The sequence below is a fragment of the Hemitrygon akajei genome, chromosome 1, assembly GCF_048418815.1.
Source record: "Hemitrygon akajei chromosome 1, sHemAka1.3, whole genome shotgun sequence".
In the NCBI taxonomy this organism is placed as follows: Eukaryota; Metazoa; Chordata; class Chondrichthyes; order Myliobatiformes; family Dasyatidae; genus Hemitrygon; species Hemitrygon akajei.
Genome location: NC_133124.1, coordinates 8364845 through 8387855, shown reverse-complemented (window position 1 = coordinate 8387855; position 23011 = coordinate 8364845). Strand labels below are relative to the sequence as shown.

The window sequence follows — 23011 nt, the reverse complement described above, 5'->3', positions numbered from 1 at the left end:
CTCTGTTTACATTCCTTATTTAATTTATATATTGAAAACGAGTATATACTTATTTACTTATTTATGGAGATACAGCATGTTACAGGCCCTTTGGGGAACACTGCCCAACAATTCCCCAGTTTAACTCCAGCCTAATCACTGGGCAATTTACAATGACCAATTAATAATGCTTTTCTCAGCCTTATGGGAATAGGTTGAGTGAACTCGGCCTTTTCTCCTTGGAGTGACGGAGGATGAGAGGTGACCTGATAGAGGTGTATAAAATGATGAGAGGCATTGATTGTGTGGATAGTCAGAGGCTTTTCCCCAGGGCTGAAATGGCTAGCACGAGAGGGCATAGTGTTAAGATGCTTGGAAATAGATACCGAGGGGATGTCAGGGGTAAGTTTTCCACACAGAGAGTGGTGGGTGCGTGGAATGCACTGCTGGCGGTGGTGGAAGCGAATACAACAGGGTCTTTTAAGAGTCTCTTAGACAGGTACATGGAGCTTAGAAAAATAGAGGGCTATGCAGTAGAGGAAGTCTAGGCAATTTCTGGAGTAGGTTACATGGTCGGCACAGCATTGTGGGCCGAAGGGCCTGTAATGTGCTGTAGATTTCTATGTTCTGTGTTCTCTTAACTTACCAAATGGTACTGGGAGGGTTAGGGTTGAAAATTGAAAAAAAAAAGCAGTATTAGGCCATTTGGCCCATCAAGTCTGCTCTGTCAGTCCATCTTGGTTGATCTATTATGCCTCTCAACCCCATTCTCCTGCCTTCTCTGCGTAACCTTTGATGCCCCGATTAATCAAAAACCCGTCAACCTCCTTTTTAATATACCAAATCACTTTGCCTCCACAGCTATCCGTGGCAATGAATTCCACAGATTCACCACCCTCTGCCTAAAGAAATTCATCCTCCTCTCTGTTATAAAGGAATGTCCTTCTGTTCTGAGGCTGTGCCTCTGGTCCTAGACTCTCCCACTGTAGAAAACATCCTTTCTACATCCACTCTATCTAGGACGTGCAATATTCAATAGGTTTCAATGAGATTCCCCCCCCCCCCTTCTGAATTCCAGTGAGTACAGGCTCAGAGTCATCAAACACTCCTAATACATTAACCCTTTCATTCCAGGATCAATCTCATGAACCACTCTGGACCCTCTCCAGAGCCAGCACATCCTTCCTTGGATAAAGGGCCCAATCAGATTCTGATTTTGCTATCAACTTGCCTCATTTAGTTAAACCTCAGGGGTTGCTTTTCATCCATGGACGTGACTCAGGGGAGACCATGTGATTGGTCTGAAAGTTAAAAATGTTTTTTTTTTATCTTTTTGGAAGCCTATGGTCCATGAGTAAGAGTTCCTGTGGAGAGCGCAACACTGGAGCTCGTGAAGATGAATATTAATAGTGTCTCCGATAGATGAAAGTACCTTCCAGCTGTGCTCCTTTCACAGTCTGATTAATCTTGACGAGCTATTGCATAGATTAGTTTAATAAGATCACACCGGTCTTATCTCAGGCCTAGAGAGATATTCTTCCTCCCCTGACTCACTCGTTGCCTTTTTGATGTCTTCACCTATTAAAGCTGGATGCTGGTATCGCAGGCGGGACCACAGAGCTGCCCAGTCAAAGCGTGTTCGATACAGTGGTGAGTCAGATTTCACCTGTTGCATTTTAATTCCGTCATCCCGTTGTTTTACCCACAAAGCGATTGTAGTACATGGTTATGTTGTGCCTTAAAGATCACAGCCTGTGATCAAATACTGTGCAAAATTTCTCATTCACAACTCTGAAGATTCTTTAACCTTAAACATTACTATTTGATTACTGAGAGTCGTTTCAAACCTGTAGTCCTGTGACTTAGCCTTATGGTTAGGATTAGGGTTAGGTTTAAATTTACGGTTAGGATTACAGATATTTGTGCTTCAGGTTAAAGAATCTTTATTAGAACAGGGAAAGAAAGAAAATAAATTAGCTTTACATTTGCAAAGATAATTGCATGAGGATGATTTGAACAAAAAGAAATGTGTTTAGTAACACGCCCACAAAATCTGGAGGAACTCAGCATGTCAGCAGCATCACAATCAGGTTTAATATCAATGGCATATGTCATGGGAGCTGTTGTTTTGCAGCAGCAGAACAATGTAATACATAACAATAGAAACTGCATGAAATGCATATGTAAAGGTAGTGAGGTGGTGTTCATGGGCTCAATGTCCACTCAGAAACCTGATGGCAGAGGGGAAGAAGCTGTCCCTGAAACACTGAGAGTGTGTCTTCAGACTCCCTGTACCTCCTCCCTGATGGTGGCAATGAGAAAAGGGCGTGTCCAATGTCCTGGATGCTGGGGAGACCAGTACCGGCCTGACTGCACAACTTTCTACAGCTTATTTCAATCCTGTGCAGTAGCCTCCCCATACCAGACAGTGAGGCAGCCAGTTAGAATACTCTCCATGGTACACATGTGAATGTCTTTGGTGACATGCCAAGTCTCCTCAGACTCCGAATGTAATATAGCCGCTGTCATGCCTCCTTCATAACTGCATCGATATGCTGGGTCCAGGATAGATCTTTAGAGATATTCAAAGCTTCAAAGGTACAATTTAATGCCAGAGAAATGTATACAATATACCGTACATCCTCAAATGCTTTTTCTTCGTAACCATCCACGAAAACAGAGGAGTGCCCCAAAGAATCGATGACAGTTAAATGTTAGAACCCCAAAGACACCGCCCCCCTCCCTGCCGTGCGTAAGCGGCAGCGAGCAACAATCCCCCTCCCCCCACCAGCAAAAATAAAGCGCGAGCAAAGCAATAGCAAAGACACCGACTTGCAGTTACCCCAAAGACTACATTGTTCACCCAATGATTCGACATGCTGCAGGCTCTCTCTCTCCTAATAAGGGATAAAGAGGTGACTCCATTTTCCAATGAGCGGGGAGACGGAACAAACAACTCACTGGTTTACGATGTTAAAAGTCCGTTATGTCGCTTTTTTCGAGCTCTGTACCTGAAGATCGCAAGGATCCCGGGTCCACAGGCACACAGCAGATGCTCCAACTCCCCCAATGACACACAGGTCTCCTGTGGCGACACCGACCCTTGATCCACCCGTCTCCAGTTACTCGAGATCCCAGGCTTCAGAATCCGAGCCGAAATCTTAGGCCAAGCCTTTGGTGTGTTGAACAAAGGCCAATCGTGGAACCCTGTGAGCGGGTCCCATTCCCACAAAGAACCAAAGTCAGCGTGTAACTCCAGGTCAGGGTCTTCAAAAGAACCCTGAAAGGGAAAAATAGAGATATTAAAGATGGAAATAGAACTGTTTTCGAAGATGCAAGCAAAGGAGTCGCCATTGGGTGCCATAACTACTTAGCTAGGGAACTTGAAATTGCTCACCCGTTCTAGTTCTGATTCCTTGTTGAGATCTGGCGTGTGTTCCTTCATCTCAGCTTTCCTGAAGTCCACAATCAATTCCTTGGTCTTACTGACATTGAGTGAAGGGGAATAAAGATTTCAAGCCGAGACCCTTCATCAGGACTGGAAAGGAAGGGGGAAGATGCCAGAATAAGAAGGTTGGGGGCGGGAAAGGAGGGGCAGGTGATCAGTGAAGCTAGGTGAGGGGGGAAGCTGGGATGAAGTAAGAAACTGGGAGGTGATAGGTAGAGAAGGTAAAGGACTGGAGAGGAAGGAATCTGATAGGGGAGGAGAGTGGACCATGAGAGAAAGGAAAAGAGGCAGGTGATGGGCAAGTGTGGAGATGAGAAGATGTAAATAGGGAGCCAGAGTGGGAAATGGAAAAAGACAGAAGGCGGAGGGTCACAAAAAGAGCAGAAAAAGTCAGAAAAATAGATGTTCATGCTGTCAGGCTGGATGCTACCCAGCAGAAATGTGAGGTGTTCTCACAACCCCTCCATGGCCTCATTATGTCAGCAGGAGGCCATGAACCAACATGTTGGAATGAGAATAGGGATTGGAGTTAAAATGGTTGGCCAGCAGGAAATTCTGCTATTTTTTGACAGAGCGAAAGAGTTCGATGAAGCAGTCCCCAGTCTATGTCAGGTCTCACCGATGTAGAAGGAGTGTTCGATGAAGCAGTCCCCCAATCTATGTCAGGTCTCACTGATGTAGAAGGAGTGCTCGATGAATTGGTCCCCAGTCTATATTGGGTCTCAGCGATGTAGAAGGAGTGTTCAATGAAGCAGTCCCCCAGTCTATGTCAGGTCTCACTGATGTAGAAGGAGTGTTCGATGAAGCAGTCCCCCAGTCTATGTCAGGTCTCACCGATGTAGAAGGAGTGTTCGATGAAGCAGTCCCCCAATCTATGTCAGGTCTCACTGATGTAGAAGGAGTGCTCGATGAATCGGTCCCCAGTCTATGTCAGGTCTCACCGATGTAGAAGGAGTGTTCGATGAAGCAGTCCCCCAGTCTATGTCAGGTCTCACTGATGTAGAAGGAGTGTTCGATGAAGCAGTCCCCCAGTCTATGTCAGGTCTCACTGATGTAGAAGGAGTGCTCGATGAATCGGTCCCCAGTCTATATTGGGTCTCAGCGATGTAGATGAAGCCACACTGGGAGCACCAAGTAAGGTAGGTGTCCACGACAGACTTGCAGGTGAAGTGTTGCCTCACCTGGAAGGACTGTTTGGGGCCCTGAATGGAGGTGAGGGAGGAGGTGTAGGGGCAGGTGTAGCACTTTAGCCACTTACAGTTACAATACGCTTACAATACCTGGAGTATTGCGTTCAGTAGTGGTCTTCAAATTTGAGGAAGGACATTCTTACTGTTGAGGGGGTGCAGTGTAGGTTCACGAGGTTGATTCCCAGGATGGCGGGACTGTCATATGTTGAAAGATTGGAGCGACTGGGCTTGTATACACTGGAATTTAGAAGGATGAGAGGAGATCTGATTGAAACATATAAGATTATTAATGGATTGGACATGCTAGAGGCAGGAAACATGTTCCTGATGTTGGGGGAGTCCAGAACCAGAGGCCACAGTTTAACAATAAGGGGTAGGCCATTTAGAACAGAGTTGAGGAAAAACTTTTTCACCCAGAGAGTTGTGGATCTATGGAATGCTCCGCCTCAGAAGACAGTGGAGGCCAATTCCTTGGATGCTTTCAAGAAAGAGTTAGATAGAACTCTTAGAAGATAGTGGAGTCAAGGGATATGGGGAGAAGGCAGGAACAGGGTACTGATAGTGGATGATCAGCCATGATCACATTGAATGGCGGTGCTGGCTAGAAGGGCCGAATGGCCTACTCTTACACCTATTGTCTATTTCAGGGGTAAGTGCCAGGAAGGAATTTAGTGGGGAAGGACAAATGCACAAGGGAATCACAGAAGGAGTGATCCCGTTGGGGAGTGAAAGTGTCGGGGAGGTAAAGATTATTTGGTGGCAAGGTCTCATTGAAGATGACAGAGGTTGTGGAGAATGATGTGTCAGCTTCGGAGGCTCATGTGGTGGTAGGTGAGAACAAGAGGGACTCTATCCCCGTTAAGGAAATGGGAAGGTGGGGTGATATCTCAGAATTGGAGGAGATGCGGGTGAGGGCAGCATCAATGGTGAAGGAAGGCTATCCCCATTCTTTAAAGAAAGAGGGCTTCTCTGATGTCCTTCACGCCTGTAGCAGATATGGCAGAGATGAACGAAACGACAAAAAGGAATAGCATTTTTACAAGTGACAGGGTGGGAAGAGGTATAGTCAAGATAGCTGTTTATAGAAGATATCAGTAAACAGTCTGTCTTCAAAGGCAGAGGCAGAAAAATTGAGAAAGGGGACAGTAAATTCGAGGGTGAGATGGAATTCTATGAAATTGCTGAGCTCAGCTTGGCAGCATGAAGCAGCACCAATGCAGCCATCATTGTAGCCCAGGAAGAACTGGGGAGTTCCACCAGTTGAGGCTCAGGACATGGACTATTCCACGTAGCCAATGGAAATGCAGGCACAGCTGAGGCTCATGCGGGTGCCCATGGTTACCACTTGGGTTTGGAGAAAGTGGAAGGAGCTGAAAGAGAAATTGTTGGGTGTGAGGACCATTTCTCCCAGATGGAGGAGGGTGGTGGTAAAGAGGACTCGTTAGGGTTGGTTGTGTCTAGTAGGGTTTATGATTTTTATCAATGACTTGATGAGGAAGTGGTGGGGTGGATTAGTAAGTTTCTGGATGATATGAAAGTTGTGAATAGTGTGGAAGGTTGTCATAGGTTACAACAGAACATTGAAGAAATGCGGGGCTGGGCTGAGGAGTGACAGATGGAGTTCAGTCTGGAGAAGTGTGAGGTTATGAGGGTTACACATCAGTTCAGTGATGAGGTGAGTGTAGTTATCCAAACAACCTGCAGCACCAATCAGCAGCATCCATGGGAGGAAAGGATGTGCCGACATTTCGGGCCCCAACACTGCATCAGGACAGCAGAAGAAAGCAATGCAAAAGCTGTGAAATGAGGACAGATAGAGAGTCAGAGCATGAAGAGGGGAATGTAAAAGTTGCAAATTTTGCAATTTCATAAAAATTATGATAAGTTACAATAAATAGATAAATAGTGCAAAAAGGAATAAATTTGTGTTTGTGTATTCACGGACCATTCAGAAATCTGATAGGGAAGGGGGATATGTTTACAGACAGACTTACAGATAAAGAAACTTGAAAATCTACAAGAAAGCATGATTGTACAAAATACAGAAAGTGGCATTAAGAATGTTAAACTACAAGAAAAGCAACAATTTAAATAGCTATTTTGACCCTAATCCAATACTGTGGCACCATAGGAATGCTTATTATTTCAAAAAGAACCAGTGATCTAATAATTGTCCTTGGTCTCTTTTGGAAAGCAAGATGATGTGTTTCAGTGTTGAGAATGCCAGGCCTCTGAGGAAGAGTACTTAAGGCAAATAATTCAGCTTTTCACAGTCTTTCTTACTAAATATGCAGTTCAAAGCTGCTTGGTTCCCTGCTAGCATCACAGGAGGTGGAATGATTAATGTAGGTTTAGCAGCGGTCAATTGCCTCTTTATTTTCATTCACTGATTTGATAAAGTAGGATACTAGTTTAGGCAGTTTAAATGGTTCAGCATGGACTAGATGGCCTGAAGGGCCTGTTTCTGTGTTGTACTTTTCTGTGACTCTATGATTGGTTGGTGGGAACTTAATAATTCAAGTCCACACTGACTGAAAAGAATTCTAAGCTTTTCAGACATTTCCACAAAAAAAAACATCAGTTACTGGTATACGCTGCTAAATTTATTATTGAAGTACATATATGTCACCAACTCTGAGATTCATTTTCTTGCAGGCATACTCAGTAAATCCAAAAACCATAATAATCAATGAAAGACAGCACCCAACAGGATGGACAAACAGCCAATGCGCAAAAGACAACAAGCTGAGCAAGTACAAATGAAAAAAAGTAAATAATAAATAAATAAGCAATAAATATCAAAAACATGAGATGAAAAGTCCTTGATTGAAAGTGAGTCCAAGGTTGTGGGAACAGTTTACTGATGGGACAAGTGAAGTTGAGTGAAGTTATCTCCACTGGTTCAGGAGCCTGACGGTTGAGGGGTAATAACTGTTCCTGAAACTGGTGGTGTGAGTCCTGAGGCTCCTGTACCACCTTCCTGATGGCAGCAGTGAGAAGAGACCACAACCTGGGTGGTGGACTCTTCATCTCATGTTCTAGATATTTATTGTTTGTTTATTTATCATTACTACTTCTTTCTTTTTGTATTTGCACAGTTTGTCTTCCTTGCTCTGGTTGAATATTGATTGGTGTGGTCATTTATTGATTATTATTCTATGGATTTGTTGAGTATGCCCACAGGAAAATGGATCTCGGGGTTGCATATGGTGATGTACTGTATATGCATTTGAACGTTCTTCCCCTCCACTATCAGATCTATCAACACTACCTCACTACTTACTTTAAACTTTGATGCTGTTTTCCTGCGATGTACATGTAATTTTTATTACAGATTGAGGCCTAATTTTCCATATTAAGGTGTGTTGAGTTTTCTTGTAATTACGTATGCTCTGAGGACTAACACGGCCACCTTTCTCCCCCCGCTCTCGAAAGATCAATGCTGAAGCCACTCTTGTGGAGGAGCCCAAAGCTGCGGAGGCTGGCACGGAGCCGGCCGAGGATGCTCCCTCTGCTGTGCAAGGCACAGTCACAGAGGAGGTTGCGGTGAGTCCCGCTGTCGGACTGCGGAGTCAGTTCCGAAGCAGTAAACGTTTTGTTCATCCCTTCACCACAGCATTACCCTGTTTACTGCTCAACGGCAGAGACAGGTTCCTGCTCCATCTTCTGAGCATGTCATCTCCCATCCTTACGACCATGTTGCCTGTGATCTTCTAACCGCACCTCCCCACTCCTCCAACCTACCTGCCTTTCGTTTTAGTTCATTTGCTGACAGAAATGGCAATGATGAGTCTGTTATTGAAAAGGCCAGAAATGAATGTACGATCTATAGCAAAGGCCTTGTTGTCATCGATGCAACCTGTGTACAACCAGGCCATGTGTTGCACTGTAGTCCATTTTCTATTTGAGTTGTCATCCACATGTCCCACACCTTCAGTGTGTGTGTAGCTGTCTGTGCAGGCGCCTGTGTGATTAAAATGCCTATAAGTCCATAAGACACATATAGTAACTGAATTAGGCTCATTCAATCTACTCTGCCATTTGATCGTCACTGATTTATTTTTCCCTCTCAACCCCATTATCCTGCCTTCTCCTCATAGCGCTTGAGGCCTTCACTGATCAAGAACCTATTAACCTCCACTTCATGACTTGGACAGCCATCTGTGGCAGAGAATTCCACAGGTTCATAGCCCGCTGGCTAAAGAAATATATAAATCATTGGTCAGTGTGCATCTGGAGCATTGTGAGCAGATTTGTGGGCCCCTTAACAACGAAAGGACTTATTGGAATTAGAGAGGATCCAGTGGAGGTTCATGAGAAAGATCCTTGGAATGAAAGGGTTAACATATAAGGAGCATTTGATGGTTCTGGGCCTGGACTCACTAGAATTTAGAAAAATGAGGGGGAATCTCATTTAAACATTAAATATTGAAAGACCTATATAGAGTGGACGTGGAGATGTTTTCTATAGTGGGTGAGTCTAGGACCCAAGGACATAGCCTTGGAACAGAGGAACATTTTTTATGCAGAGAGTGGTGAGTTCATGGAATGGGCTGCCGGTGACTGTGTTAGAGGCGGATATAATAGGTACATGGAGCTTAGAAAAATAGAGGGCTATGGGTAACCCTAGGCAATTTCTAAAGTAAGTACATATTTAGCACAGCATTGTGGGCTGAAGGGCCTGTATTGCGCTGTAGGCTTTCTATGTTTCTATGTTTCACATTCATTTAGAACTGAGATGAGGAGGAATTCCTTTAGCCAAAGAGTGGTGAATCTGTGGAATTTATTGACACTGGTGGCTAAGGAGGGCAAGTAAATGGGTATATTTAAAGTGGAGATTGTTAGGTTCTTAGGGCATCAAAGGTTATGGAGTGAAGGCAGGAGAATGTGGTTGAGAGGGATAATAAATCAGCCATGATGGAACAACAGAGCAGACTCAATGGGCCGAATGGCCTAATTCATCTGTGATGTCTTATGGTCTAACGCCAGTGTTAGTGTCTTATCTGTGCTCTGTAGGTAAGTGCTCATTGCTTGAATACCATCAGACGAATCACGCTTGTCTCATTTGAAATCACACCATGTTCTGACATTTTACAATGCTGGATTTAAAATATGTGACCAGATTGCATTTGAATGAAATAAATCCCACGTTTTATTCCCCATCTAGGAGATTAAGGAGCTTGACGTTCAGGAGGCAGCTGTAAGTGCCGAGAACGAGGGCGTCGAGGTACATAAACAATGCTTCAATGAGACAGCACAAGTCCAGATCTAAAGCTCATTACAGTTAAATGTCAGCTCTCAAGTCTCTTCCCTCTAATTAGTTCCCCATGAATGGATCAGTTCCTTCTGCGTCAGAGATGCTTGCAAAAGCACTGTGTTGTTCAGCCATGTGAACAATTGAGCGTACAGTAGGTTTCGGTTAATTGGGACACACTGGGACCAGCACATTTTAGCTCAATTAAATGGCTCTGCCAATTAGCCGACCAACTATCAGTGACAAAATGCACTGCTTTTTGAACACAAACACACGCAACCGATGGTATTTCAAAACTGCTCGCTCTAAGCACGTATTGTCTCGTGGCTGGGTTTGAAATTGGTTGAAGAAATGCCAGAGCAGCAGAAATCCATTCCCAAGAAGGGTGCCAAGAAAGCCTTGCCTAAACCAGTGAGCAAGTCTGGCAAGAGCAAGAGAATGAGGAAGGAGACTTACTCCATCTACATTTACAAAGTGCTGAAGCAGGTTCACCCTGACACCGGCATCTCCTCCAAGGCCATGAGCATCATGTACTGGTTTGTGTACAATATTTTCGAGCTCTTTGTGGATAAGGCTCACCACCTGGCCCATTACAGGTAGTCGACCATAGGCTCCTGGGAGATCCAGACTGCCACGTGCCTGTTGCTGTCTGGGGGTGCTGGCCAAGCACACTGTGTCAAAAGGGACAAAGGTGGTCACCAAGTACACTAACTCCAAGTGAAGCTGCACAGAGTGGTGACAAAACAAACCACTAACAAAAAAATGACCACACAAGAGCTCACGACTGCTGCTAGTTCGAAACTAATTGGCAATAATTTCCTGTCCTAATTAAGCAGTATCACATCCCAAATAAACAAAGGGAATACCAGCTATTTTCTTAATTAGTTTTTGTTCTTTTAGAATTCTCCCAACTATGGGGCTGTCCCATTTAACTAATGAGCCAATTAACAGGAGTCCACTGTATTTGATAGCCAATCCGTACTATAATGCTAAACCATAAAAGTTGGCATTTAAGAAAAAAAGATGTGTTGGTTTGAGCCATTCTCATTTTGAAGATTAATGCATGTTTGTTTTAGTAGAACAACCAAACGACTGCTCTGTGAAAGTGTAAAAACAATTGTCTTTCCATAGTTATTTTTTGGTCTTTGCCTGCCCTCTGCCTTTTAACTTGAGCCCAAATCCATTGGTGATCTGGCTAGTCTGGAGTTCCAGATGATCCTGACAGGCACAATAAACCAAATGGAATCCTCTTGTGATGTAAGATTCTGTGAATCCCATCGTTTGACCCAATTCAATCCATCTCCCTGGAGACATCTCAACTACCACCCAGTGTAACACCAACCTGCTTTTGAATGATTTTCTGCTCTTTCACTCAAGCACTGAAGTGGAAAGAAGTTAAAGTTCAAAAGTTCAAAGTAAATACCGGTATATGATTGAAGTGCATATATGTCACCATACACAACCCTGAGATTCATTTTCTTGTGGGCATACTCAACGAATCTAATAACCATAATAGAGTCAATGAAAGACTGCATTGACCAGCCTGCAAAAGACAACAAACTGTGCAAATACAAAAGGAAAGAAATAATAATGATAAATAAACAACAAATAAATATCCAGAACATAAGATGAAGAGTCCTTGAAAGTGAGTCCATAGGTTGTGGGATTATTTCAATGATGAAGTGATGTTGAGTGAAGTTGTCCTCTTTGGTTCAAAAGCCTGATGGTTGAGGGATAATAACTTTTTCTGAACCTGGTAGTGTGAATCCTGAGGCTCCTGTGCTCTGATAGTCTTCTTCGCTGTCCACTACACCCCCAATCTTGGTGTCGTCCACAAATTTACTGATCTAGTTAACCACATTATCATCCAGACCATTGATATAGAAGACAAATAACAATGGACCCAGCACCAATCCCTGTGGCACACCACTAATCACAGGTCTCCAGTTAGCAGAGTCAACTCTCTACTACTACCATTCTCTGGCTTCTCCCACAAAACCAATGTCTAATCCAATGTATTACCTTAACTTGAATACCAAGCAACTGAACCTTCCTGACTAACCTCCCACGAGGACCTTGTCAAATGCCTTGCTAAAGTCCATGTGGACAACATCCACTGCCTTGCCCTCATCAACTTTCCTGGTAGCTTCCTCAAAAAAATCTGTAAGATTGGTTAGACACAACCAACCATTCACAAAGCCATGCTGACTATCCTAATCAGTCCATGTGTATCCAAATATCCACATCTAGGATCCCTTGGAATATCTTCCAGTAATTTTCCCATTACAGGTGTCAGGCTCACTGGCCTATAATTTCCTGGTTTAAGTGTAGAGCCTTTCTTAAACTATGGAAGAAAACTGTCTACCCTCCAATCCTTCGGTACCTCACCAGTCACTAAAGATGATTTAAATATGTCTGCTAGGGCTCCTGCAATTTCTACACTTGTCTCCCAAGAGAACATCTTGTTAGGCCCTGGAGATTTATCCACCCTAATTTGCCTCAAGACAGCAAACACCTCCCTCTCTGTGTTCTGTATATTGGCCCATGACCTCATTGACACTTTGCCTCACTTCTCTAGACTCTGTGCTCATCTCCCGAGTAAATACAGATGCAAAAAAGAACATCTCTTTTGGCTCTATGCATAGATTACCAGTCTGATTTTCCAGGGGACCAATTTTTCCCCCTATAATCCTTTTTCTCTGAACATATCTGCAGAATCCCTTAGGATTCTCCTTCCCCATGTCTGCTTGGGCAACCTCATGCCTTCTTTTAGCTCCCCTTAAGTGTTCTCTTGCATTTCTTGTACTCCATAAGTACCTCATTTGTTCCTATCTGCCTATACCTACTATGCACCTCATTTTTTTCTCAACCAGGACCTCAATATTTCTTGAAAACCAAGGCTCCCTAAACTTGTTATCTTTAACTTTCATTCCGACAGGCACGTCAAGCTTTGAACTCTCAAAGTTTCACTTCAGAAGGCTTACCACTTACCAAGCATACCTTTGCCAGATAATAGCTTCTCCTAATCCACACTTGCTAGATCCTTTCTGATACCATCAATATTGGTCCTTCTCCAATTTAGAATATCAACCCAGACCAGACCTATCTTTTTCCATATTTACTTTCAAACTAATGGCGTTCCCCTAGACAAATTTTTATCACCTGCCCTGTCTCATCCCTTATAGGAGATCAAGTATGCACAGTCTCTCATTGCAACTTCTACATAAGGATGAAGGAAACTTTCCTGAACACATTTGACAAACTCTATCCCATCTAGTCCTTTTACGGTATTTGAGTCCCAGTCAAAATGTGGGAAATTAAAATCACCTACTATAACAACCTTATGTTTCTTGCAACAGTGTGTGACCTCCTTACAAATGTGTTCCTCTAAGGCCTGTGGACTGTTGGGTGATCTGTAATATAGCCCCATTAACATGGTCATACCTTTCTTATTTTTCAGTTCCAACTGCCTTTACTCTGACAAGTTCTAATAAGCTCTTCAGAACTTTTGCCTGTCAATCACTTGACGTAACTCATGAAAGTCATGCGCTGTCAACTGTAACTTTCTCTTCCATCAGTATTTTCTGTTTGAGCTTCACTTTCCTCAGTACATGTCCCATAAAAATACAGCTGCTGTTTCCTAATTGATGATATCAACTCTCTTCTTATTCCAACTTTTCACAGCACTTCCTCATTTGTTACTCTGTGCATCCACAATATTTTTATCATACTTCTCAAAAACCACGTTCCTGCAGCTTCGAGTCTTCCCTCATCTTCCCTCATGTTGTCCAACATTCACTTCTGTTCGTCAGTGTGGAATGAACGCAGCACCGCAACACCCTGAGTTTCATACCCACAGGAATTAGTTATTGGTCATGAAGTGGAAAAAAAAACAACAAAACAGACCAGACGAAAGATTAGCCTGTTCCATAATGTGGTTTTCTACAATCCTCAGGTTCAATAAATCACTTGTTTTGTTCCCCATAAAGGCGATTAATAACTCCGAAGAGCAGAAGCCGGCTGTAGATGCTGAAGCAGAAGGCACTGAGGTATGTAAATTTAACACATTAGCGCATCCTCTGTTTCTTGCAGTTAAATGCCTGCCATCAGCTCTACGCCTATTCATCATGTGCACCCTGGAATATATCTTTCTGCTGTCCAGGGTCGGTGCAAGCTGCAGCTGTGCTTTGATTTTAATGGCTTGTGTTCACCGGAGGATGCTCCCCAAGTTTCCTCAGCTCCACCTGGACACCAATATTCTGTTTGTCAAACCATGAGGCAAGGTGGAAAATCTATCAGAGCGTACTGATTTCCTGATGAAGGATCTCGGCCTGAAAACATCGACTGTTTATTCCTCTCCATAGATGCTACCTGACCTGCTGAGTTCCTCCAGCATTCTCTGCCTTTCCAGAGGTGCCTTCCTGTTGACCTGAGTTCTCAACACATCCCTGAAGAGTGCAATAGAAAGGCTTCTAGTCCCAAGATTTGCTGGAAAAGCAAACCACGCAGCAAAACAACGCTGTTCACCAATGTTCCTTTATCATTGGACAACAGACACAAAATCCTGGAGGAACTGAGCAGGTCAGGTAGCATCTACAGAAATGAATAAACAGACAACATTTCAGGCTGAGACCCTTCATCAGGACTGGAAAGGAAGGGGGAACAAGCTGGCAGGTGATAGGTGAAGCCAGGTGAGTGGGAAGGTAGGTGGATTGGGAATGGGGATGAAGTAAGAAACTGGAAGGAGAAAGGTGGAAGAGGTGAAGGGCTGAAGAAGGAATGTGATAGGAGAAGAGAGTGGACCACAAGGAACCAGAAGGAGGTGGTAGGCTGGTGAGGAGAAGTGGGTGAGAGGGTAACCAGAATGGGGACTAGCAGAGGAGAGAAGGGGGGAGTGGGGAGTAAGCAAACAGGTGATAATTTAGGACACCCTTCCTAGACCTGATGAAAGGTCTCGGCCCGAATCGTCAACTGTTTATTCCTCAGCATAGATACTACCTTACCTGCTGAGTTCTTCCAGTATTTTGTGTGTGTACCTCTGGATTTCAGGCATCTATAGAATCTCCTGTATTCCTTTTCCTTTTCTGAATTATATCCACGGAAAACTGCATGGCTTTTGAACATAGAAACATAGAAAATAGGTGCAGGAGTAGGCCATTCGGCCCTTCGAGCCTGCACCGCTATTCAGTATGATCATGGCCGATCATCCAACTCAGAACCCTGTACCTGCTTTCTCTCCATACCCCCGATCCCTTTAGCCACAAGGGCCATATCTAACTTCCTCTTAAATATAGCCAATGAACCGGCCTCAACTGTTTCCTGTGGCAGAGAATTCCACAGATTCACCACTCTCTGTGTGAAGAAGTTTTTCCTCATCTCAGTCCTAAAAGGCTTCCCCTTTATCTTTAAACTGTGATCCCCTCGTTCTGGACTTCCCCAATATCGGAAACAATCTTCCTGCATCTAGCCTGTCCAATCCCTTTAGAATTTTATACGTTTCAATAAGATCCCCCCCTCAATCTTCTAAATTCCAGTGAGTATAAGCCTAGTCGATCCAGTCTTTCTTCATATGAAAGTCCTGCCATCCCAGGAATCAATCTGGTGAACCTTCTCTGTACTCCCTCTATGGCAAGAATGTCTTTCCTCAGATTAGGGGACCAAAGCTGCACACAATATTCTAGGTGCGGTCTCACCAAGGCCTTGTACAACTGCAGTAGAACCTCCCTGCTCCTGTACTCAAATCCTTTTGCTATTAATGCCAACATACCATTTGCCTTTTTCACCACCTGCTGTACCTGCATGCCCACCTTCAATGACTGGTGTACAATGACACCCAGGTCTCGTTGCATCTCCCCTTTTCCTAATCGGCCACCATTCAGATAATAATCTGTTTTCCTGTTCTTGCAACCAAAGTGGATAACCTCACATTTATCCACATTAAATTGCATCTGCCATGAATTTGCCCACTCACCTAACCTATCCAAGTCACCCTGCATCCTCCTCACAGCTAACACCTCCGCCCAGCTTCGTGTCATCCGCAAACTTGGAGATGCTGCATTTAATTCCCTCGTCTAAATCATTAATATATATTGTAAACAACTGGGGTCCCAGCACTGAGCCTTGCGGTACCCCACTAGTCACTGCCTGCCATTCTGAAAAGGTCCCGTTTACTCCCACTCTTTGCTTCTTGTCTGCCAACCAATTCTCTATCCAGATCAATACCATACCCACAATACCGTGTGCTTTAAGTTTGCACACTAATCTCCTGTGTACGACCTTGTCAAAAGCCTTTTGAAAATCTAAATATACCACATCCACTGGCTCTCCCCTATCCACTCTACTAGTTACATCTTCAAAAAATTCTATAAGATAAGTCAGACATGATTTTCCTAGCTTCACAATCTCTTACCATTTCAACTTACCTTCATCTAACAGAGCAGAGCACCTTCTCTAAACACAAAAACACAACTGCAGATGCTGTAGATCAAAGAATATGTACACAATGCTGGAAGAACTCAGCAGGTCAGGCAGCATCCGTGAGAATCCTGATGAAGGGTCTCGGCCCGAAACGTTGGCTACTCTTTTCTTATGGATGTTGCCTGACCTGCTGAGTTCTTCCAGTGTTGTGTACGTAGAGCACCTTCTCTGTTCTCTATTGTTCTGAATGAACTTACATCTGAAATGTCAAAGACTCCAGAGATCCTGCAGATGCTGGAAACCCAGAGTAAAACAGACAAAATGCTGGAGGAACTCAGCAGGTCAGGCAGCATCTATGGAAAGGAATGAAGATCTGACATGTTGGGCTGAGATCCTTCATCAGGACTCTAAAGGAAGAAGGAAGAACCCAGAATAAGAAGGTGGGAGGAGGGGAAGGACTACAAGCAAAACGAGACTGGTGAAGCCAGGTGGGTGGGGAATATGGATGAAGTGGGAAGCTAGGAGGTGGAAGGTGGAGAAGGTAAAGGGCTGGAGAAGAAGGAATCTTTTCAGAGAGGAGAGTGGACCATGGAAGACAACATCTACGTAGGGAAATGAACAGTTACTATTTTGGCTCAAGAAGTTGACAGTTCATTTCCCTCCATAGGTACTGTCTGACCTGCTGAATTCCTCCGCTATTTTGTGTGAGCTACATCTGAAATTTTAGCCACAGTACTAATTCCAATTCACCATTTTCAAATCTGTTCTGATTGTTACTGTATAGAACGTGATGACCGAGAAGGATGATGAAGAGCACAAGACATCTCCTGAAGATATGGTGAATTCCCAGGTATAGTCCAAAATTCTAGCCCTGATTCCTGATATTCGGTATTATATGTTGAGTTACGGTACAGAATTCAGGGGAAGAGAAGAGCCTTGAGTTACTGCAACTGTCTAAAACAGGGATTCCAACCTTTTTCTCATGCCATGGACCCCTACTATTAACCAAGGGGTCTGTGGACCCTGGGTTGGAAACCCGTGATCTGCAAGGTGCTGACATTGTATTTTTATTTAGAGATATGGCATGGTCACAGGCTCTTCCAGCCCATAAGCCTATGCAGCCTAATTACACCCATGTGGACAATTAACCTACTAACCCATCCGATTTTAGAATGTGGGAGAAAACTGAAGCATCCTGAGGAAGCTCACATGGTCACATAAACTTACAAAGAGCAGCTGGAATTGAGTCCGGGTTGCTGGTGCTGTTATAGTGTTAAACCAGCCACTACGCTACCATGCCACCCTAAATTTTGTAGATTAGAAAATGACTTCTACATTCCCTCTATTTCCAATACTCCAACATATCCACTCTCTCTATTCTAAAGGGACATTCTTCTATTCTGAAATCGTGCCCTCTGATCCTAGTCTCCCCTACTATAGGAGACATCCTCTCCATCTCCACTCTAAGTAGACCTTTCAGTGTTCTGCCGGTTTTAATGTGACCCCTTCCCCTTTCTTCACAAGGCCATCAGACATTCCTCATACATAACCATTTCAAAGTTGAAAGATCAAAGTACAGTTACTATCTAAGATTCATTCACAGAATCATTTTCATGAACTGCAAGCACATCATTTCTTAGATAAGGTTCCCACAACTGCTCATAATACACCAAATGTGGTCTGATCAATGCCTTATAGAATTTATATCACTGGCATATGTCATGAATTTGTTGCTTTCTCATAGAAGTACATTGCAATACATAATAAAAAATAAATTATAGTAAGAAATATACATATAAATTAAATTAAGTAATGCTCTTCATATGACAAGCCATTTAATCCTGGAGTCATTTTCATGAACCTCCTTTGAACCCTCTCTAATGTCAGCACATCCTTTCTTAGATAAGGAGCCCAAAACTGCTCACAATACTCTGCGAGGCCTCACCAGTGCTTTATAAAGTCTCAACATTACATCCTTGCTTTTATATTCTAGTCCAACACAGATGCCTTGTGCAGGAAGGCACAGAGTCGACTGTACTTCCTTAGAAGGTTGGCGTCATTCAATGTCTGCAGTGAGATGCTGATGATGTTCTATAGGTCAGTTGTTGAAAGCGCCCTCTTCTTTGTGGTGGTGTGTTGGGGAGGAAGCATTAAGAAGAAGGACGCCTCACGTCTTAATAAGCTGATAAGGAAGGCGGGCTCTGTCGTGGGCAAAGTACTGGAGAGTTTAACATCGGTAGCTGAGCGAAGGGCGCTGAGTAGGCTACGGTCAATTATGGAAAACCCTGAACATCCTCTACATAGCACCATCCAGAGACAGAGAAGCAGTTTCAGCGACAGGTTACTGTCGATGCAATGCTCCTCAGACAGGATGAAGAGGTCAATACTCCCCAATGCCATTAGGCTTTACAATTCAACTGCCAGGACTTAAGAACTTTTTTTTTAAAGCTATTATTAATGCTTTTTGAGTTAGTGATTTAGATGCATATCATATTATTACTGAGTTAAGTATTGTATGTAATGAGTTTTTGCTACAACAAGTGTATGGGACATTGGAAAAAATGTTGAATTTCCCCATGGGGATGAATAAAGTATCTATCTATCTATCTATCCTCTTGAAATGAATGCTAACATCGCATTTGCCTTCCTCACCACAGACTCAACCTGCAAATTAACCTTTAGTAACTCCCAATCTATTTGGACCTCAGTTTTTTGTATTTTCTCTCCATTTGGAAAATATTCAGCTGTTCCATTGTTTCTACCAAAGTGCAAGACCAGACACTTCCTCACACTATATACCATCTGCCATTTCTTTAATATTCTCCTAATCAATTTAAGTCCTTCAGTAGCCTCTCTACTTCCTCAAAACTACCTGCCCCTTTACCTATCTTCATATCATCTGCGAACTTTGCAACAAAGTAATCAATTCCATCATCCAAATCATTGACATATAACAGAAAAAGAATCGGTTGCAACACAGACCCGCGTAGAACACCCCTAGTCACCAGCATCCAGACAGAAAAGGCTCCATTTTTCACACTCTTTGCCTCCTGCCAAACAGCCATTGCTTTATCCATGCTAGAGGCTTTCCTGTAATACCATGGGCTCATAGTTTGTTAAGCAACCTTATGTGTGGCATCTTGTCAAAGGCCTTCTGAAAATCCAAGTACACAACATCCACCAATTCACCTTTGTCTATCCTGAAAATCCAAGTACACAACATCCACCAATTCACCTTTGTCTATCCTGCTTGTTATTTCTTCAAAGAATTCCAACAGATTTGTTAGACTTTCCCATTTTTGTCACATGCCTCCAAGTACCCTGAGACCTCATCCTTAATAATCGACTCCAACAGCTTCCCAACCACTGAGGGCAGTCTAACTGGCCTACAGTTTCCTATCTTCTGCCTCTTTCCCTTCATGGTGTGTGGAGAGACATTTGCAAGTTTTCCGTCTTCCAGAGCCTTTACAGAATCTAGTGATTCTTGAAACATCATGACTAATGCCTCCATGATCTCTTCAGCCACCTCTTTAAGAACTCTGGGGTGTACACCATCTGGTCCAGGTGACTTATCTAACTTTAGACCTTTCAGTTTCCCAAGAACCTTCTCTCTAGCTATGGCAACTTCACACACTTCATCCCCCTAACATCTAGAACTTCCACCATACTGCTAGTGTCTTCCACAGTTAAAACTGATGCAAAATACTTATTTCATTCATCTGCTATTTCATTGTCCCCCATTGGTACCTCTCCAGCATTGTTTCCCAGTGGTCTAAAATCCACTCTTGCTTTTCTTTTACACTTCCAATCTTATGCAGTGACACCTCCACACCGACCTATAGAAATTTGTGATTGTCTTTAGTGGCACATCATTTCTCCTCAAACTCCTAATGAAGTATAATTGCTGACATGCCTTCTTTGTAATTACATCAATATATTGGGCCCAGTGTAGATTTTCAGAGATAATGACATCCAAGAGCTTGAATCTACTCACACTTTCCACTTCTGATCCCTCGATGAGGCCTGGTGTGTGGTCTCTCCATTTCCTTTAATACTCACTCTGCCAGACCAAAAAAGAAAGGCAGAGGTCAATCCTAAAACACTCACTGGTATTGAGTCAGGACAGGTCTAGCTTTCAATGTAATTACCATCAGGGTTTTGTCTTCACAGATTTTACTGTTAACTTGACCTTCAAATATTGCAGTGTTAAGCAGAACGATGAGATTTTATTGAACAGACTTGGCACAGTCAAAGAATCTACACTACACATTAAGTAGCTCATTTGCTGAATTCAGGATCTGACCAGCAAAGATAAATTCCTGCAAATTCCATGGCAGGTGACTTAAATTTTCAAAAGGGCCATCTATACTCCTGCACCTACACCTAATTAAAGTGACCACTGAGTGTATGTTCATGGTCTTCTGCTGCTGTAGCCCATCCACTTCAAGGTTCGATATGTTGTACATTCAGAGATGCCCTTCTGCACGCCACTACTGTAACTTGTGATTATTTAAGTTACTGTCACCTTCCTGTCAGCTTGAACCAGTCTGGCCATTCTCTTCTGACCTTTCTCATTAACAAGGAGTTTTCACCTACAGGACTACTGCTCACTGGATGGTTTTTGTTTGTTTTCTGCACCATTCTGTGTAAAGTTTAAGAGACTGCTGTGTATGAAAATCCCAGTAGATCAGCAGTTTCTGAGATACTCAAACTAGCCCATCTGCCACCAACAATCATTCCACGGTCAAAGTCACTTAGATCACGTTTCGTCCCCAAACTGATGTTTGGTCTGAACAACTGAACCTCTTGACCGTGACGGCATGCTTTTATGTATTGAGTTGCCACAACGATTGATTAGATATTTGCATTAATGGGCAGGAGTATAGGTGTACCTAATAAAGTGGCCACTGAGTGTAATTTGAACAACTGAGATATTGAGATATCACCTTTGACATGTCACTCCTATTTCTGAGAGATTTTGAAATTTGACTTGTGCGCCTTTTTGAAAGGTCTCGGTTCCTTCGATGGTTATCGAGCCGGCATCCAACAACGAGCATGAGGATGATCAGGGCCCTGCTGTGAATGACGCTGTGGCCGTGCAGGAGGCAGCTGAGGTGCCAGCCAAGGAAGAGAGCTCAGCTCCAGTGCCCAGTGTAGCGGAAGAGACAGAAGAGCCGAATAGAGCTGAAGACGAGCAGCAAGTCAATACAGAGAGTACGGGCATCCCTCAGCAACAGAACACACCCGAGGTCGAAGCTGCCAAGCCACAGCCCATGCCTCCTGGCTTCATGTACAAGGTAAGCTTCTGTGTATCACTGTTACTACAAATCAACCGCTGCAAAATTGACGTGAGGCTTTCTTTAAAATAACATTAATGAGCATGTCTACAGGGAGAGCTGCCATAAGACCATAAGATAGAGGAGTAGAATTAGGCCATTTGGCCCATCAAGTCTACTCAGCCATTTCATCATGGATGATCCATTTCCCTCTCAGCCCCAGTCTCCTGCCTTCTTCCCGTATCCCTTCAAGCCCAGACCAATCAAGAATCTATCAACTCTGCCTTAAATATACCCAATGACTTGGCCTCCACAGCCACCTGTGGCAATGAATTCCACAGGTTCACCACTCTCAGGCTAATGAATTTCCTCCTCATCTCCCTTCTAAATGGTCTTCCCTCTATTCTGTGTTCTCTGGTCTTAGAAACCCTCACCACAGGGAACATCCTCTCCACATCCACTCTATCGAGCCCTTTCAACATTCGATAGGTTTCAATGAAGTCACCCCTCATTCTTCTGAGTTCCAGTGAGTACAGGCCCAGAGTCATTAAGCGTTCCTCATATGATAAGCCTTTCAATCCCAGAATCATTTTCACGAACCTCCTCTGAACTCTCTCCAATTTCAGCACATTCTTTCAAAGATAAAGGACCCAAAACTGCTCGCAATACACCAAAAAATCAGCTTCCATCAACAATGACCCCACTATCCAGGCCATGCTCTCTTCTCGCTGCTGCCATCTGGAAGGTGATAGAAGAGCCTTAGGTCCCACACCACCAGGCTCAGAAAAAGTTATGACCCTTCAACCATCAGGCTCCTGAACCAGCATTGACAACTTCACTCATCTCAACTCTGAACTGATTCCACAACCTGTTGCACCCACAAACTGCTGGGGGACCACAGCAGGCCAGGCAGCACCTGTGGAAAAGAGTACAGTTGGTGTTTCGGGCCAAGACCCTTCAGCAGAACACACAACCTGTTGATTCACTTTCGAGGTCTTTATGACTCATGTGCTCAGCATTACTTATTTACTTGTGATGACTCGATGGCTGAATGGCCTAATTCTGCTCCTATGTCTTATGGTCTTATTTATTTATGACTAATGTGTTTTGTATTTGCACAGTTTGTCTTCTTGGTTGTTTGTCAGTCATCAAGAGTAGTTTTTCATCAATCCTATTGAGTTTTTTTCATTCTACTGTGAATGCCTGTAAAGAAAATTAATCTCAGGGTTGTACATAGTGACATATATACTTTGATAGTAAACTTACTTTGGACTTTATGAGGAAAGGTTGCAAGATACGTTTTTTTCTCTTTGGAGTGAAGGAAGATGAGAGGTCAAGGCAATACTGCAAAGACTACTTGTCCACCTGGTATTCGACAAAAAAACAGGCTCTCTCTCTCCCTAATAAGGGGGAAAGAGGTGTCTCCATTTCACAGCGAGAGGGGCGA

At 43.5% G+C, this 23011-nt stretch overlaps 1 protein-coding gene across 5 annotated transcripts in view; it reads left to right on the top strand.

Moving 5' to 3' along the window:
- amph (amphiphysin) overlaps positions 1-23011 on the top strand; it is a 226351-nt gene that overhangs the window by 198080 nt on the left and 5260 nt on the right. For 3 of the 5 annotated variants that reach the window (XM_073031229.1, XM_073031038.1, XM_073031155.1), the window contains 6 exons: positions 1567-1629; positions 8053-8163; positions 9785-9844; positions 13861-13920; positions 17073-17138; positions 21298-21585. In XM_073031229.1, the coding sequence (XP_072887330.1) occupies positions 1567-1629; positions 8053-8163; positions 9785-9844; positions 13861-13920; positions 17073-17138; positions 21298-21585 (648 nt within the window). The remainder of the gene's footprint in view (positions 1-1566; positions 1630-8052; positions 8164-9784; positions 9845-13860; positions 13921-17072; positions 17139-21297; positions 21586-23011) is intronic. The other 2 variants (XM_073031088.1, XM_073031308.1) reach the window with 2 other exon arrangements.